Source organism: Rhinatrema bivittatum, chromosome 8, assembly GCF_901001135.1.
Source record: "Rhinatrema bivittatum chromosome 8, aRhiBiv1.1, whole genome shotgun sequence".
Lineage (NCBI taxonomy): Eukaryota > Metazoa > Chordata > Amphibia > Gymnophiona > Rhinatrematidae > Rhinatrema > Rhinatrema bivittatum.
In genome coordinates, this window is record NC_042622.1 from 45,385,905 (window position 1) to 45,403,314 (window position 17,410).

Here is a 17,410-nt window from a genome sequence, read left to right on the forward strand (position 1 = left end):
GAGAAGTTAAGGCTTTTTTTGGTGGCCAGAAGGATTCCACCTCCTCTTTTTTTCAGTCTCGGGAGTGAGAAGACATCATAGGTCTGTGTAGGTAATTGGTTTATTAAAGCCGTATCTGAGGGCTTAAGCCATGTTTCGGTTACTGCGCAAATATCTGGTTTGGCGTCGGTGAGGTAATCATTGAAAATTAGGGATTTTTTTGTTAGGGATTGTGCATTGAAAAGAGAGAGTGAGAAGAGGGAGAGGCCTAAAAGCTGGGTGATAGGTGTAATCAAGATGGGGGTGAGGGTTTTTAAGTTATTGTGAAGGGCTCGTTTGGTAGATATTCTCTTAGATGGGAGGCGGTGTTGTAAAATTGGTATTGGAAGAACTAGAGACATTGTGGATTGTTGGATAGCTGGCGCAGTGGGTGGGCGGATGGTAGAAGGGAGGAAAGCCTGGAATTAGGAGATAAATAATTAGTTGGTTAGGGCTCTGGATGAGTACAGGTTGGTTGCTTGGCGCAGGACGCTTTGGACGCTTGATTGTTGAGTGGGCGCAGGAAGCTTGTCTGTTGAGTGGGCGCAGAATGCTTGTCTGTTGAGTGGGCGCTTGTTTGTTGAGTGGGCGCAGGACGCTTGTCTGAGTGGGTGCTTGTTTGTTGAGTGGGCGCAGGAAGCTTGTCTGTTGAGTGGGCGCTTGTTTGTTGAGTGGGCGCAGGAAGCTTGTCTGTTGAGTGGGCGCAGAATGCTTTGGACGCTTGTCTGTTGAGTGGGCGCAGGACGCTTGTCTGTTGAGTGGGCGCTTGTCTGTTGAGTGGGCGCAGGATGCTTTGGACGCTTGTCTGTTGAGTGGGCACAGGACGCTTGTCTGTTGAGTGGGCGCTTGTCTGTTGAGTGGGCGCAGGATGCTTTGGACGCTTGTTTGTTGAGTGGGCGCAGGAAGCTTGTCTGTTGAGTGGGCGCAGGACGCTTGTCTGTTGAGTGGGCGCTTGTCTGTTGAGTGGGCGCAGGATGCTTTGGACGCTTGTCTGTTGAGTGGGCGCAGGACGCTTGTCTTTTGAGTGGGCGCTTGTCTGTTGAGTGGGCGCAGGATGCTTTGGACGCTTGTTTGTTGAGTGGGCGTAGGAAGCTTGTCTGTTGAGTGGGCGCAGGACGCTTGTCTGTTGAGTGGGCGCTTGTCTGTTGAGTGGGCGCAGGATGCTTTGGGCGCTTGTTTGTGAGTGGGCGCAGGAAGCTTGTCTGTTGAGTGGGCGCTTGTTTGTTGAGTGGGCGCAGGAAGCTTGTCTGAGTGGGCGCAGGATGCTTGTCTGTTGAGTGGGCGCTTGTTTGTTGAGTGGGCGCAGGAAGCTTGTCTGTTGAGTGGGCGCAGGATGCTTGTCTGTTGAGTGGGCGCTTGTCTGTTGAGTGGGCGCAGGATGCTTTGGGCGCTTGTTTGTTGAGTGGGCGCAGGAAGCTTGTCTGTTGAGAGGGCGCAGGACGCTTGTCTGTTGAGTGGGCGCTTGTTTGTTGAGTGGGCGCAGGAAGCTTGTCTGTTGAGTGGGCGCTTGTTTGTTGAGTGGGCGCAGGAAGCTTATCTGTTGAGTGGGCGCTTGTTTGTTGAGAGGGCGCAGGACGCTTGTCTGTTGAGTGGGCGCTTGTTTGTTGAGAGGGCGCAGGACGCTTGTCTGTTGAGTGGGCGCTTGTTTGTTGAGAGGGCGCAGGACGCTTGTCTGTTGAGTGGGCGCTTGTTTGTTGGGAGGGCGCAGGACGCTTGTCTGTTGAGTGGGCGCTTGTTTGTTGAGAGGGCGCAGGACGCTTGTCTGTTGAGTGGGCGCTTGTTTGTTGAGAGGGCACAGGACGCTTGTCTGTTGAGTGGGCGCTTGTTTGTTGGGAGGGCGCAGGACGCTTGTCTGAGTGGGCGCTTGTTTGTTGAGTGGGCGCAGGATGATCTCTTGATGGATGAGAGTTGGAAGGACGTGAGCTGGATGGATGCTAGCCGAGTTCTAGTGCGGTATTGAGTGCTGCAGCTCGGGCAAGGGTCGACACGAAGGGGCGAAACAAAGGGGCAGGCCCCTTTGTCGCGCTCCTTCGTGCGCGCGACGCCAGGGAGAGTGGTGGTTTAAATATCCCGCCGGTCGCGCCTCTGACGTCACCGCCGCGACGTTTTTCGTGGGCGGTTCGGGGCGAAGGCTTGCGGCTCGGCTTGGGGCCTGCTGGAGGCGAGGGCTCGTGGTCCGAGTCGAGGCTGGCTAGATGCGGCGAATCGCGGCTCCGATCTCGGCCGGCTGGAGGCAGGGATTCGCGGCCTTGCAGGTAGGTGGAAGCTGAAGAAACAGGCCGGCGATCGGCGAGGGGGCCCGATCGGGGTGAGCGGAACAAGAGGCCTTACCCTGACGGGCTTCAGCGCCGATCGCGCAGGCCTAGTTCACCGCTGGAGCCCCGTGGAAGGTAAAGGAGGTTGGAGAGGTGAGCGGCGGTTTAAATATCCCGCCGGTCGCGCCTCTGACGTCACCGCCGCGACGTTTTTCGTGGGCGGTTCGGGGCGAAGTCTTGCGGCTCGGCTTGGGGCCTGCTGGAGGCGAGGGCTCGTGGTCCGAGTCGAGGCCGGCTAGATGCGGCGAATCGCGGCTCCGATCTCGGCCGGCTGGAGGCGGGGATTCGCGGCCTTGCAGGTAGGTGGAAGCTGAAGAAACAGGCCGGCGATCGGCGAGGGGGCCCGATCGGGGTGAGCGGAACAAGAGGCCTTACCCCGACGGGCTTCAGCGCCGATCGCGCAGGCCTAGTTCACCGCTGGAGCCCCGTGGAAGGTACATACTTTTCAAACTCCTGATGCAGCTAAAAGTTTTCTCCAACCCAACTCATCCTAAGGGCCGGTTTGGGGGACCCGGTCGCTCCGCAATGACTCGACAGCGAGGATTTCACGCTCGTCCAGCCGGAGTGGTCTGAGCATTTACAGCAAATGGCGACTGAGAGTTTTAACTCCACTGTACATGAATCAAGGTTTCAAGTGTTTCCTGTTGTTTAGTTACTGTTGACTTTTACTCTGTGTCTTATGCCGAGGTTTACCAGAGCCTTAACCGCTCAGCTTTAAAAGGAGCTGCAGGAGTTCGGGACATTTTTGGGACACAGCAAGTTTACTGCTTCACAGTACAGTTGGAATATCAGTTTTGATGGCGGGGAGCTCGTACATCTGAAGCGGCAGCAAGACTCTGTTTTGTTTGGATTTGGGGGGGATGTTGAGGGAGGGGAGGGAAGGGGGGTTGGGGATTGAAGGGGAGGGAGGGGGGGTAGGCTTGTGGTTGAGTGGGGTAATGTTTGTGGCGCAAGCAGGGCTGATCTGTAGGGTGAATGGGCAATGTTTGAGGGGATCAAGCATGTGGAAAACAGGGGAAAGGTGGGGGCTGGGCGCCTTTCCCCAGAGTAAATGTGCTTCTACTGTTTGCTATAGCACCCAAGTCATAGGGGTAACATGAATAAATTGATATCCTGGAACGTTCATGGCCTGGGTTCCCCTATCAAAAGAAAAAAAATTCTGAATAATTTAAAAAAATGGGGAACTGAAATAGCATGCCTACAGGAAACCCATTTAAGTACAGCGGAAAGCCTCAAACTGAAAAGGGATTGGGTGGGTGAATGTATTTTTGCACCAGCGCAGGGTCGCAAAGCAGGTGTTGCTATCTTAGTACATAAATCTTCTGATTTTAGTGTTTCCCAATCTGTTGCAGATGAGAATGGCCGCTATGTCCTTGTTAAGGGGTGTTGGAAAGGGGTAAAGGTAACGATATGTAACATTTATGCCCCAAACACTAACTCCACGAAGTTTTTCCGGTCTATATTAACAACAATCCTAACTCACTTAGAAGGCCAGTTAATAATAGCCGGTGATTTTAATTGCATCTCTGATCCAACCCTAGATAAAAGTCCCCCAGGTTTGGCCCCAAGATCAAAAATGCCGAATGGAGTAGAACTTCTTTGCCGCAATTTGGACCTCATTGATGTTTGGCGCACCTTGCACCCGACGGAAAGAGACTACTCTTTCTACTCCTCCCCACATGGAACCAGATCTAGAATTGATTACATTCTTACCCAGCGGCAACTTTTTTCCAACACGCAAGCAGCTGCAGTTGAACTCCCTGTGATCTCTGACCATTCACCGGTATCTCTGACCCTACGCTTGGGAGCTAGGGGGTCCCGGCCTACAACCTGGCGATTCCCCATAGGACTGGCTGCCGATCTGGAGTTCCATGCCTACTTAAAGGATAAGTGGAGGGACTATCAAAGGGAAAATGACCAACACCAGAGTACCCCGCTGCTCTTTTGGGATGCTGGAAAAGCAGTTATCTGGGGGGATATAATTGCCTACCTCAGTGCTAAAAAGAAGCGAATTGATGCTGCTATTTTGAAGCTCGAATCGCAGCTGAAGTATCACAAAGCGATATGGGGTTCCTTTCCAACTGAAGTTAGCAAGAAAAAGTACTTTCATGTACTAGCACAATTGAATACAGAATTACATAACAGGTCTTACAGAGAACTACAAGCTGCTAATCATAATTTTTTTCGGTTCGGCAACAAGATAGGACTCCCTTTGGCAAATTTGGTTCGAGGAGCACGAAAAAGATCTTTCATTCATAAAATGATGACTAGCTCAGGTGAAGTGGTCACTAATACCTACGCGATGGGAGAATTATTTAAACGATTTTATGAGACCCTATACGCTGATGACCTAACGCCTGCGCCGAATCAAGAACAATTGTTTTTCTCAGATATCGTTCTACCTTGTTTATCGGGTTCGCAACGGGACTTTTTGAATAAACCAATTCAAACCCAGGAAGTCCTCCGAGTTATTAAAGGGATGGCTAAAGGGAAAGCGCCAGGGCTGGATGGCTACTCTTATGACTTTTATAAAATCTTACAGGACCTTATAACCGTCCCCCTCACTGAATATTATCGCACTGGTCTGGCACAACAAGCATTCCCGGCGGAATTTAATAGTGCAACTATCACAGTCCTTCCAAAAGAAGGGAAAGATCCCTGTTTCCCGGCATCTTATCGGCCAATATCCCTCCTCAACAGCGACCTCAAAATTCTTTCAAAGGTATTGGCCAACAGATTGAACACGCTGCTCCCTTCATTAATCTCGGAACATCAGGTTGGCTTTGTCCAAGGGAGAAGGGCCACTAGCCACATTCTTAAACTACTAATGGCTATGCAATTTTCTCAGCAAGAGCACATTCCCTCTCTGGTTATAGGCTTTGACTCAGAGAAGGCCTTTGACAGAGTCTCCTGGGCGTACATGTTCTCTGTTCTACAGAAGTATGGCTTTTCGGGAGCCTTTCTGGACTACATCGCCTTACTATATCACCAGCCATCTTCTCGAATATTGGTCAACGGCCAGCCATCGGAGAAATTTTTTCTACAGAGAGGGGTCCAACAGGGGTGTCCGCTCTCCCCGCTTTTATATATTTTGTCTATTGATCCCTTGCTGTGGAAAATACACGAGCACCCTAATATTTACGGGTTTATACGGGGTCGGAAAGAGTTCAAAGTTGCGGCTTTCGCAGATGATGTGCTAGTCTTTCTAACCCAGCCGCAAGTGTCTCTTCCCCTTCTCCTAGACATCCAGTCCCATTTTGGAGCCTTTGCTGGTCTGAAGATCAATAAGGAAAAATCCGAAGCTTTAGATATATGCCATATGGTTCGAGAGCAATGGAAAGTAACATTCCTCCTTTGGTGGGCAGAGGACAAGTTAAAGTATCTGGGAATCATTATTCCATCGGATCTGCAATCGATTTATGATAAGAATGTGAAGCCAAAGAAACAACAGACGATAGCTACCCTGACGAAATGGTCCTCATTACCTCTGTCGTTGAGAGGTCGTATTCATCTATACCAAATGGTGATTCTCCCAAGATGGATGTATATTTTACAAATGCTCCCACTATGGCTCCAGTTTCATGATATCCATACCCTCAATAGGGCCTTATCTGGTTTTCTCTGGGGAGGGAAAAGAGCTAGAATAGCTCTGCGCACGTTACAACTGGCGGAACAAGAGGGGGGCTTGGATGCCCGAATATTTTTCGCTACAATATCGCCTGTAATCTTCGGTTCCTTCAAGACTGGCTTTTTGGGACGCAGTTCTTTACCCCGGGGTCGTACTTATTGGAGTGGTACGAGGTGGCCTCTCTGAATGCTCTGTTACATGCGCAACCCGGGGCTATCTCACCACAATTAAGGTCACACCTATTTCTCCGCACATGCCGGACCACATGGAAATTTGTCTGTAAGAAGTTGGGGTTCCAGTTTACAGTCACCCCGCTACTCAGTATTACACATAATGAGCAGTTTATCCCCGGTCAGGGACGTTCCATTTTTTCCAGATGGCAAGAGAAGGGGTTACGATACCTATATCAACTGGCGAACGTTGAAACGGGGACTATGTTAAGTTTTCAAGATCTACAAAAATCCTATACGCTCCCCGCGTCGGATTTTTTTGCGTTTTTGCAATTACGTCACTTCTTAAGTACTTTAGGGGAGGACCTTGAGCGCTGGTTTCAACGGACTGATTTACCCACTCTTATGACAGCAGGTACAAGGAAAGGACCCAGCATCTCTCGATTTTACCGTGAGTTGCAGAAGGCACCGGACGAAGGCACCTCTACATGTCATGGAAAAACTGGCCGGCCTTCCATCTTACTCTTCATGATTTTAAATCCACTTTTAAGAATATCCGGTCCATATCTACTAATGAAGAATTGAGAGAGACTCAGTTTAAATTCTTGTGGAAAAGTTATATTCCCTCAACCTCGGCCTATAAGTTCAACATATGTGCCTCTCCGTATTGCATAAAATGTGGGTCTCAAATAGGAACAAATACTCATTGCTTCTGGGAATGCCCTAAAGTTGCCACCTTTTGGAGGGATATTTTGCAGTTTTGTGAGAGGCTATGGGTTTGTTTGATTCCGTTAACCCCAGAAGGCTGGCTGTTTGACGTCTGGCCCAACCATATGCTAACTAATGACAATGTGGTGGCTTTTCTATCTAGAGCAGCGCTGGTCGGAAAAAAAGTTATTCTATCCGAATGGATAACAGATCGAGCACCGCATGTGGACCATTGGTTTCATCGCCTGTTAACCCTTAGCTCGCATGAATATCTAATGGCAACTAAGTCCACAGTCAAGAAAAGAGAACTTATGCAACAAATCTGGGGTCCGTTTTTCTCCTATTTACGGCCGACTACTGGATGATTACTTTATATGACTGGTCCCAAATGAATCTCTTGCTGAACGGTCTTGAACGACACAAGTAAATTGCCCTGCTGGGGGAGGGGCGCGCCCGTCTCCAGACCTAGGATTCATATTCCTACCCAAATTTCATAGAGAATCTGTTGAGGAACCCCTGACCACTCAGTGACTGTAAATGTAACAGGTTGCATTTGAAGTCTGTTCACTCACAGTTTAGTACGTTGCCAATCCCAACCGATATTTATTTCCACTATACGGGGGGTGTGGTCATTGCTTGAATATGTTTTCTTTTACCATGATGGGGCTGGTTCTCAATGGTTCTCAACTGTTTTGCAAGTTTTGTTCCCCATTATTGTTCTAAAAGGTGTTCAATTATGGTATACCTAAGGTCAGTAATACGAAGTTTCAGAGATGGTGGCTTGGCACTGGATGCACGTTTACCCATAGTTTATTAGAGTCACATGCTTAAAAGTCCACAATGATCAGATAGTCCGTGCCTTGTATATACTGGCCTGGTCAACTCTCCTAAATGGCTTGGAGTATTTTGGTTGGACTATATGGAATGTTTGCCCTCTATACATGGTCACCTTTGATATCCTTGTTATTTTAAACCACAAGCAAAGTAGGGAAGGGAGGGAGGGGAGGGGGGGTAGGGAGGGAGAGGGATGGGGATTACGTAATGAAAATACAAAATATGAAGTTTGTTCCATGTCTATTGTAGCACGTAATACTCATACCTACCTGACTGCTGAAGGGTCTTGTAGTAGATTTTGGCCTGTGTAGGAATGTGCAACGGTATTGTTCTTTACTGTTTGGATCTTTGTAGAAGTGCTGTTCTTTTATCTTTTTTTTTGTACCTGTTCAATTTATACTTCATAATAAATAAACTTATAAAAAAAAACAAAACATCAAAAATAAAAATTCACAATACTATAAACACAAATACAACACTGCATAATAAATCAAAATTGCATATTATAAAATATCATATCATTGTGTTTCAAAAGCCTGTCTAAAACGTTCATTCTTCAACAGCTTTCTAAACTGCTTTAAATCGTCAATCAAACGCAGTTCTAATAGCAGGGCATTCCACAAATCGGAGCCTGAGACAGAGAAGGATCTTTGCCGCATTTCATGTAAACTTAACATCTTAATCGTTGGAATAGCTAACAAATTTTGATTTAAAGATCTTAATTTTCACTTGGGAACATAGTTTCGTAAAAGATTTGACAAGTAACTAGGTGCATCATTCTTAAAACATTTATATACTAATGTTATAATTTTAAATTCAATTCAAGCAAGCACTCAAAGGGGGAGGGGGCTCAGGACAGAAGGGGAAGGGAGAAGACCCTTTTGATCTGCACAAAAAAAGAAGAGAAGAGGAGGAGCTTTCTTGCCAGCAAAGTTGAGGAAGTTCATCAAAAGTGGTGTCACACGGGTGGTGGTAGGTTTTTCCCATCGACAAGTCAAGTCAGTGAGGTGTGTGTAGTGCCATAAATGGAAGCGGCGCCGTCTTGGCCTTGTGCAGTGTGCATTCAGACAGGATCCTCCATATTCACATCCACGTGTTTGATTCTAGTGTTGCATCATCCAAGCCCTATAATCCCATTCCTCTTATACCCTGCCTTTATCCAGCCTGATCTGTTCTCACTATTTATTTATTTAAAATCCTTCTCTTCTACCTATACCAGCCCATCTGTGCTTGGCAGACCTCACAGAAGTCTGTACCAGTTTTTAAAAATCAAAACTAAGGTAACTGAACTTGAAGATTACAAATTAGGGGGGGGGGGGGGTCTTACTTTAAAAATGCAAACGTGAAAATTACTGAAATGTTATAACCCTTGACGATGTTTCTGGGGTCGAGAATCACATTTTTACTTTTTATCCCAATAAATGTAGAACCTGGGTTAAGGTTTGGGTTAGATATCTATAATTTAAAATAACTTACATCAGATTTGTGAGATCAAGTTGGCTAGAGCATGAAGAATCCAATCCATGCTGTTGCTGGCTTACAGATGCCCTAACCATATTGTCTCTAACAAACCTAGCCAGGCCCTTGAACTGGCAAAGAACACAGAGTTCTAAACTCTCACCACTCGTGACCTCCAAGAGAGCACATATGCGATAAGGCACCCAAGATTTCTGAAGAACATATTATTCTAGGCATCAAAGAAAGATGACAATTGAACATCCACTATCCAAGCATGTAATCAAATATTCTACTAAATCAATAAATATTTATCTTGGAAGACAGTAAAACGGACAAGTGATAATGTAACAGATCAGCAATTGTCATTCCTTTTTCCATTTTTTTTTATTTTCCTCATTTTCAAGTATATAAAGAGAACCTACATTATAGCAGCACCAGAAGAGAAAAGGAATCAGAAGGCTCTGTACAGCTTCTGATCACCAATTTCTCATTCAAGAGGGGATAGTAGAGGTAAGAAAACTTTATTACAGTTCTTTATATTATTTTATACTATTGGGCATAAGCAGGTGATGGGAAGGCAAGATGAATTGCCTTTTTTATGGACTATACATTTGTAAATTTCTGCCCTGTAGGAGGGAAACCATAGATCTTGAAGCAATGTCATGTTATACTAACTTTTAAAGTAAAGGAGCAATGACTCCTTGAGCCGAACCACCCTGGGTAGAGTAGCTCGGGAGGCGGAGCCTCAAGCACAGGTCTTCGCCCGGGAACCAGGAACCCCCCAGGAGGAGCCCGTAGGGTCCTGGAGCCTTGGGACTTAGGAGACACGCAGGGGTCTTCACCCGGGAACTGGGAATCCCCCAGGAGGAGCCCGTAGGGTCCCAGAACCTTGGGACTTGGGAGTGCAGCTAAGCTCTTCACCCGGGAACCAGGACCCCCCAGGAGTAGCCCTTAGGGACCCAGTCCCTTGGGACTTCTGCACAGTGATAGTCTCTCTAGGAAGGCCCGGGCAAGGGTGAGCACAGTAGCACAGTAGCAAGAGCCAATAGGCCAGGGAGCACAGAGCAAGCGGAAGCAGGAACAGAGTCAGTAATGCCTTGACTGGGACTTGCAGGATGCAAGCTGGGATCCAGCAGCGAGTAGGCCAGAGCCCTGGTAGGGAGCAGAGGAGGTCAGGACCCAAGACAGTCTGGCAGTAGCTCCAGTCCAGACCTGCAGGAGGCACTGTCCGGAGGACAGGAGCGTGGCAGCTGCGGCAGGCAGAAGCAGAGTCAGGAACGAGCAGAGGTCGGTGGCTGGCGGCAGGCAGAAGCAGAGTCAGGAACGGGCAGCGGTCGGTAGCTGAGGCAGAACAACGGAAGTGCAACTAAGAACTACGCACGGTAGCGATCCTCGTTGCAAGGCAATGAGAGGACTGCGGGACGCCGGTTATATCGGGCTTGGGGCGTGGCGGCAGCGAGACGGCCCAGCAATGGCGGACGCCCAGCATGCTCAGCAGAGCTGCGGAGGCGGCGTTCCCAGCCTTGGAGGTGAGCCCTGAACACAGCTAGCAAGGCGGAAGCGGTGGAGACCGCAACACTGCTGGACCCTGGAAGCTATACTCAAACAAATATATTCCGCTTGAGAAATAGGCTTGGACTGTATGTGAAGAGTGACCTCATACAGCGCCCATGCAAACAAATAGCTTATACTGAAAAAAGCTTTTTATGAGTGCTGGGACTTTATAATCATAGGTCACTTCTTATGTGCAAATTAATGAAATTAATATATACTCCCTATTTTTGGTTATGAGGGTTATATATAAGAAAATGCACTTATCTTGAAGAAAGATATCCAATAATGCAGCTGTACTATGTCTTCTGCACTTGTCCTTAAAAATAACGGATCAATAGTGCCTTTGTGTCTACCGACACTGCAATGTTTCGAAATATTCTTCTTCAGGGTACACAAAGTTATGAAATGCAGGAGGATAAATCTGTAGAAAAAAATACAAAAGCCTTAATAAAATCAGCAAAAGAGCTTGTATTAACAACATGGCTGCAGGATGTGACTGAACACTTACTGTTTGAAAAGTGCGGTCAATGTGCCGTCGGGGTAAGATTTTAGTTGCGCTGGAAATATAACACAAGTCAAGCTAGCAAAATTGCCACAACTGATAAAGTCTCTCAAAAGCATTCTTATCCCATGAGGAGTTACTTACTGTGGTGCCACAGGCTATCCGTTCGCGTTCCTGCCCGAGGTTGACACTGTACTTTGACAGGGACGCCGATTTTAAAGGAATCCCTCCGAATGAATCGAGACTACCGGACGTGACGTTGGAGGGTAACACCAAAAAATGTCAATGATGATTTGACTGCGGCCATATTGAAAACGAGCCGCTTGAAAAAACCAGAGAGGATTACTAAATCAGGAGCACCACAAATTTGAAAATGCTGAAACATTTTGAATGGGGAGAAAAACAGCAAGATTCAATGCCTTCATTGCTTTATTTTGTGAAAATTTTTGATGTAAGCAACACGGAAAAACACAGGGGGAACCCTTCAGTCAAAAGGATACCCCGATCTCAAAAACATACCAAAAAAGGTTAATGACGTCTTAGGGTTTGGTGAGATAGGTAACTTGGCAATAATGATCATAACATGTTCAAATTTAAACTAATAACTTGAAGGGGAGGACAATAAGTAAAACTACAGCTCTAAAACTAAATCTTCAAAAGGGAAACTTTGATAAAATAAGGACAATAGTTAGTAGGAATGTGCAGCAGGGATGGATTCGTCCCATTCGGTATTCGTATTTGTCGGGACCCAAATCCTTTGCATTCATTCTCAGGGGACCCCGATCCGTTCATTAGTTACATATGTATTCATTTCCCCAAAAAACCTCCATCCCAACCCTTTAAATGTAATTAACTATAACCCCCACCCTCCTGATCCCCCCCCCAAGACTTGCCAAATGTCCCTGGTGGTCCAGCGGGGGTCCTGGAGTGGTCTCCTGCACTCGGGCTGTCGGCTGCCAGTATTCAAAATGGTGCCGATAGCCTTTGCCCTTACTGTGTCACAGGGGCTACTGGTGCCATTGGTCGGCCCCTGTCACATGGTAGGAGCACAAATGGCGCCGTGGGGGGGGGGGGTGTTACATGTTCCGGGCCTATTTTTAAAAGGCCCAGCAACACTCGTAAAGCCCCAGGACGTGTGTAAGTCCCGGGGCTTTACTAAAGGATTGGTCCAAGGGCAGGTCGGGGGCGGGGCCAAAGGCCACCCACACAGCAGCCGTTGCTGCTATGTTGGATGATTGTGTATCGGCAGGGTGCCAGGGGGTTAGAGTGGGGCTAGGGGGGGAAAGGTTAGGGGAAGAAGTGGGAAGGGGAGGGAAGGTCAGGCTAGAGGGAAGGGAAATTCCCTCAGAGGCTGCTCCAATTTCGGAGCGGCCTGGGAGGGAACGGGGGAAGGCAGTGTGGCTCGGCGCATGCAAGGTGCACAATTGTGCACCCTTTTGCGTGTGCAGACCCCTGAGTTTATAATTTGCGCGTGCCTGCATGCGCAAGTTATAAAATCAGGTGTACATGTGTGCGCATGTACGCCTACTCACATCCTTTTAAAATCTACCCCAAATGAATTTTTTGCTTCTGTGTTTACTAATGAGGATGTTGGGGAAATATTGGTTCCAGAGATGGTTTTTAAGGGTGATAATTCAGATGAACTGAACCAAATCACTGTGAACCTGAAAGATGTAGTAGGCCAGATTGACAAGCTAAAGAGTAGCAAATCACCTGGATTGGATGGTATACACCCCAGGGTTCTGAAGGAACTAAAAAATGAAATTTCAGATCTATTAATTAAAATTTTTGGCCTATCATTAAAATCATCCATTGTTCCTGAAGACTGGAAAGTGGCCACTGTAACCCCAGTATTTAAAAAGGGCTCCAGGAGCGATCCAGGAAACTATAGACCAGTAACCCTGACTTCAGTGCCTGGAAAAATAGTGGAAAATATTCTAAATATCAAAATCACAGAGCATATAGAAAGACATGGTTTAATGGATCACAGTCAACATGGATTTACTGAAGGCAAGTCTTGCCTCACAAATGTGCTTCATTTTTTTGAAGGGGTTAATAAACGTGGATAAAGGTGAGCCAGTAGATGTAATGTATTTGAATTTTTAGAAGATGTTTGATAAAGTCCCTCATGAGAGGCTTCTAAGGAAACTAAAAAGACATGAGATAGGAGGCGGTGCCCTTTCATGAATTACAAACTGATTGAAAGACAGGAAACAGAGAGTAGGATTAAATGGTCAATTTTCTCATGGGGAAAGGGTAAACAGAGAGTATCTTGGGGATCTGTGCTTGGACTGGTGCTTTTCAATATATTTATAAGTGATCTGGAAAGGAATACAATGAGTGAGGTAATAAATTTGCAGATGATACAAAATTATTCAGAGTAGTTAAATCACAAGCAGATTGTGATAAATTGTAGGAGGACCTTGCGAGACTGGAAGATTGGGCATCTAAATGGCAGATGAAATTTAATGTTGACAAGTGCAAGGTGATGCATATAGGGAAAAATAATCCATGCTGTAGTTACACAATGTTAGGTTCCATATTAGGAACTACCACCCAGGAAAAAGATCTAGGTCATAATGCCTCTGTATCGCTCCATGGTGAGACTGCATCTTGAGTATTATGTACAATTCTGATCGCCCGCTTCTCAAAAAAGATATAGTTGCGATGGAGAAGGTACAGAGAAGGAACATCAAAATGATAAAGGGAATGGAACAGCTCCCCTATGAGGAAAGGTTAAAGAGGTTAGGGCTGTTCAGCTTGGAGAAGAGACAGCTGAGGCGGAGTATGATAGAGGTCTTTAAAATCTTGAGAGGTCTAGTATGGATAAATATGAATCAGTTATTTACTCTTTCGGATAATAGAAGGACTAGGGGGCACTCCATGAAGTTAGCAAGTAGCACATTTAAAACTAATCGTAGAAAATGACATTCTCTTTGGATAAAATGTAGAAAATCAGTAACTGGAGAAAGTTATTTCAAGCCAGGTTTTCTTTGAATGTCATGTCTATTTCCAAAAGAAATACAAAACACACGTACCCATTCAAAGACATTTTTTAAAACATGTACTTAAGTAGTTTTTTTTAGTATTGCGAATCACTGTTATTCTAGAACACTTTTAAAGATAAAATACAAGTTTTGCCAGGTAGATGAAAGGAATTAAGCAACAACTCTAAAACAGATGGGGATCGTCGAGAGGAATGAGTTTTATTTTGAAATTGTTTTTCTTTCTTTCCTATCCCTTTTAATTAAAACATTCTCTGTATTAGTTTGGTAGCACATGTAAAATTGTCACGCCAGTGACGTTATCTGAATCTAATCTCGCCAGATGAAAACCATACTCTCATCAACTCCCAAAGCGCAACACAATTCGCAAAATTATCTATTAACCACTCCCCTTCCGTCAGAGACTTAGGGATGCGTCTCGACAATCAATTCAACCTTAAATCCTTCGTTATCAACACAACTAAAGAATGTTATTTCAAACTTCAAGTGCTAAAAAATCTGAAACCACTCCTCCACTTCAGTGACTTCCATCTAGTAGTCCAGTCTATAATTCTGTCTAAGTTAGACTACTGCAACTCTCTACTGCTAGGTCTTCCGGTCTTATCTACAAAACCCTTACAGATGGTGCAGAACGCTGCGGCGAGGTTACTCACCAACACAAATAAAAGAGCCCACATCACACCAATTCTTCACAGCCTTCACTGGCTTCCTATAAAAGCCAGAATCACCTTCAAGACATTATCAATGATCCACAAGGATATTATGGGCATCGCCCACCTAAATCTAAACTCGCAACTCCGCCCTCACACATCACAAAGACCTATCAGATACAATTACAAAGGTTCCTTATATGCTCCCCCGATCAAAACTTCACTAACAAAACGAGCACTCTCCACAGCCGGGCCCACCCTCTGGAACTCATTACCGCCGGATCTACGACAAGAGACATGTCATCTAACTTTTAAGAAAAACCTAAAAACGTGGCTCTTCTGGCAAGCCTATCCAGAATCGCAGGAACACTCCGACACCGGTCAAAGAGCAAAATAGTCCACTATAAGTTCCATGACCGCCCATATCCCTTCAAGGCCCGATTACGCCTTATCTGGACAGCCCACTTGTTTTGAAAGACTCCTTTGTTGATGCATTAGTTCTTTAGCTCATGCATTACTCATGTTTATGCCCATCAACACTGTTCTCTGTTCTCTGTTCATTGTTCTCTGTTCCCTGTATATCCCAATTTAGCCTACCCTCTTTTTCAGCTACTCCCTACATTTATTCATGTTATTTTGACAAGTTATTGTTGTCTATTTAATATTTAATATTTAATATTTATGTTCTTATGTTCAGAAACTCGGTTTAATGTAACGCCTTAACCGCGACAGTTTTGTTCTATGGAAACCGACCTGATTTGATATTTGTATCGAGAATGTCGGTATATAAAAAATTCTAAATAAATAAATAAATAATGTTCCTTTAGCTCTGACGGAGAGACCACAGATATCAGGCCTAAGAAAAGTGACTCACTGAATATTTTTTGAACCTGTAATACACCTGTCATGTCCTTAAATTTTAATTGTTAGCTTTTACCCAACTATTCCTATGGATTCCATCTTGATTTTAATTAAAACTCCAAAAATAGTATTTATGTTTCTTCTTCTATCTGGCTTAATTTCTTCCTTTCTCTGTTTGATAGACTAAATGATTGATTGATTGCCTCAGCATCACTGATGTGATTATCATGCCCTCGTCGTTTCCTTTCATTCTAAGGTATTACACTGACCAAGAATGTTTCACGCAGGTACCGATGATGTTCAAGATGCTGGTCATTGGTCTCTTGTGCTGTCTACTGATCTTATCTCCAAGTTCTGCTTCTATGGCTGAAAAGTTTTGTTCCAGCTTTTCAAATGGTAAGACACAAGAAAAACACAATACTGGTTGATATAGTTTAGAACAGCTTCTTATATGACAAATTGTCTGAATAACTTGTACTGAATATTCATGGTGGTTATAACGATTAAGTTATCCAGCTAACTTTAGTTGGATAATTTTTAAAACTAACCCCATTTTGTCATCCTTTGTCTGTCTACTTCCTGACCCTTGTCTTCCTGAGTCCTGCACACTCTCTCTCTCCCTCTGCACTTATCTGCTGTCTGCCTTCCCCCTTCGTCTTCCCCCCTTCCTCCCCTGTCTTGACCATGTGAGCAGCTGCTTGCAGCTCAGATTTCACAGGTTTTGTTTGCAGGCTCATTCTTTATCTGCTACCTACCTTACCACTGTAATTGACTTGGAGGATGTTGTAAATCCCTAGCAGAAGTTTGCTTGCTTCTGTCTGCTACTGGAGCCCACTGTTTCTGCCGGCCGCTCACTAACTCTATGAAACTGCAGCAGCATGCATTTACTTCCCATCCAGCAGTTTTTTTGGTCTCTCCTGCTCAGTCTTTGTTTCTCCTGCTGAGGCCACCCTCCATGCTATTTGTGCATCTGTGCATACATTGCAGCATGCACATGTGCAATTGTACTGAAACGATCACCTGGAGCCCCTAATAATTTTTATAACTATAAAAAGATTTTATTTAGATTTACCTCACACTTTTTCATTGGTAGCTCAAGGCAAATGCATGCAAAACAGTTCATTAACAACTAATTTTATGTAAATAACATGACACGGCTTGCCTCAAAAAATTGCATGTTGTATTATTTTCTAGAAAGTTAGCTATTATTCAGAATTGTAGCAAACTTTTCCCGGGGGCATCGGGATACTAATGCACATTCCAATGCCTCTGGAATGTTCCTTAAAGGGCCATGACAGCCCTAAAGACCCCTATCCAATATTTGGGAGACTTCCCCCCCCACTGCCTCCAGATGTGGACTAAATATGAAAAAAGTCCAATAAAGGAATGATAAGTTCACGCAACAATGGCCTTCCCGCTACCCAAAAACCTTTTTTCCCAATAAGGCCATCCCTTGATCCAAATTCATCCCCCCCATGCACAATGGCAGGCTGCCCCCATCGAATCCCTGACCCCCCCAGCTCGCCCCCCAAAAATCACCCCCATAACTTACAACATGTCCCTGGTGGTCTAGTGGGGCCTCAAATGCCACTAGCTTCCAAGCCTGCTGTTTGCCAAATACAAAATGGTGTTGGCCAACTGGGTCCAGCTTTCGCCCCTATCACGTATTCCACTTATAAGCAATTTATAAATAAATTGAGTTCCCTT

At 45.5% G+C, this 17,410-nt stretch overlaps 1 protein-coding gene across 3 annotated transcripts in view; it reads left to right on the top strand.

Moving 5' to 3' along the window:
* LOC115097704 overlaps positions 1–17,410 on the top strand; it is a 70,561-nt gene that overhangs the window by 6,329 nt on the left and 46,822 nt on the right. Inside the window, exons 1-3 of one of the 3 annotated variants that reach the window (XM_029613673.1) lie at positions 224–229; positions 14,156–14,158; positions 15,991–16,099. In XM_029613673.1, coding sequence (XP_029469533.1) covers positions 15,997–16,099 — 103 coding nt within the window. In that variant the 5' untranslated portion in view covers positions 224–229; positions 14,156–14,158; positions 15,991–15,996. Of the gene's footprint in view, positions 1–223; positions 230–9,540; positions 9,642–14,155; positions 14,159–15,990; positions 16,100–17,410 lie in introns of those variants that run through there. The other 2 variants (XM_029613674.1, XM_029613672.1) reach the window with 2 other exon arrangements.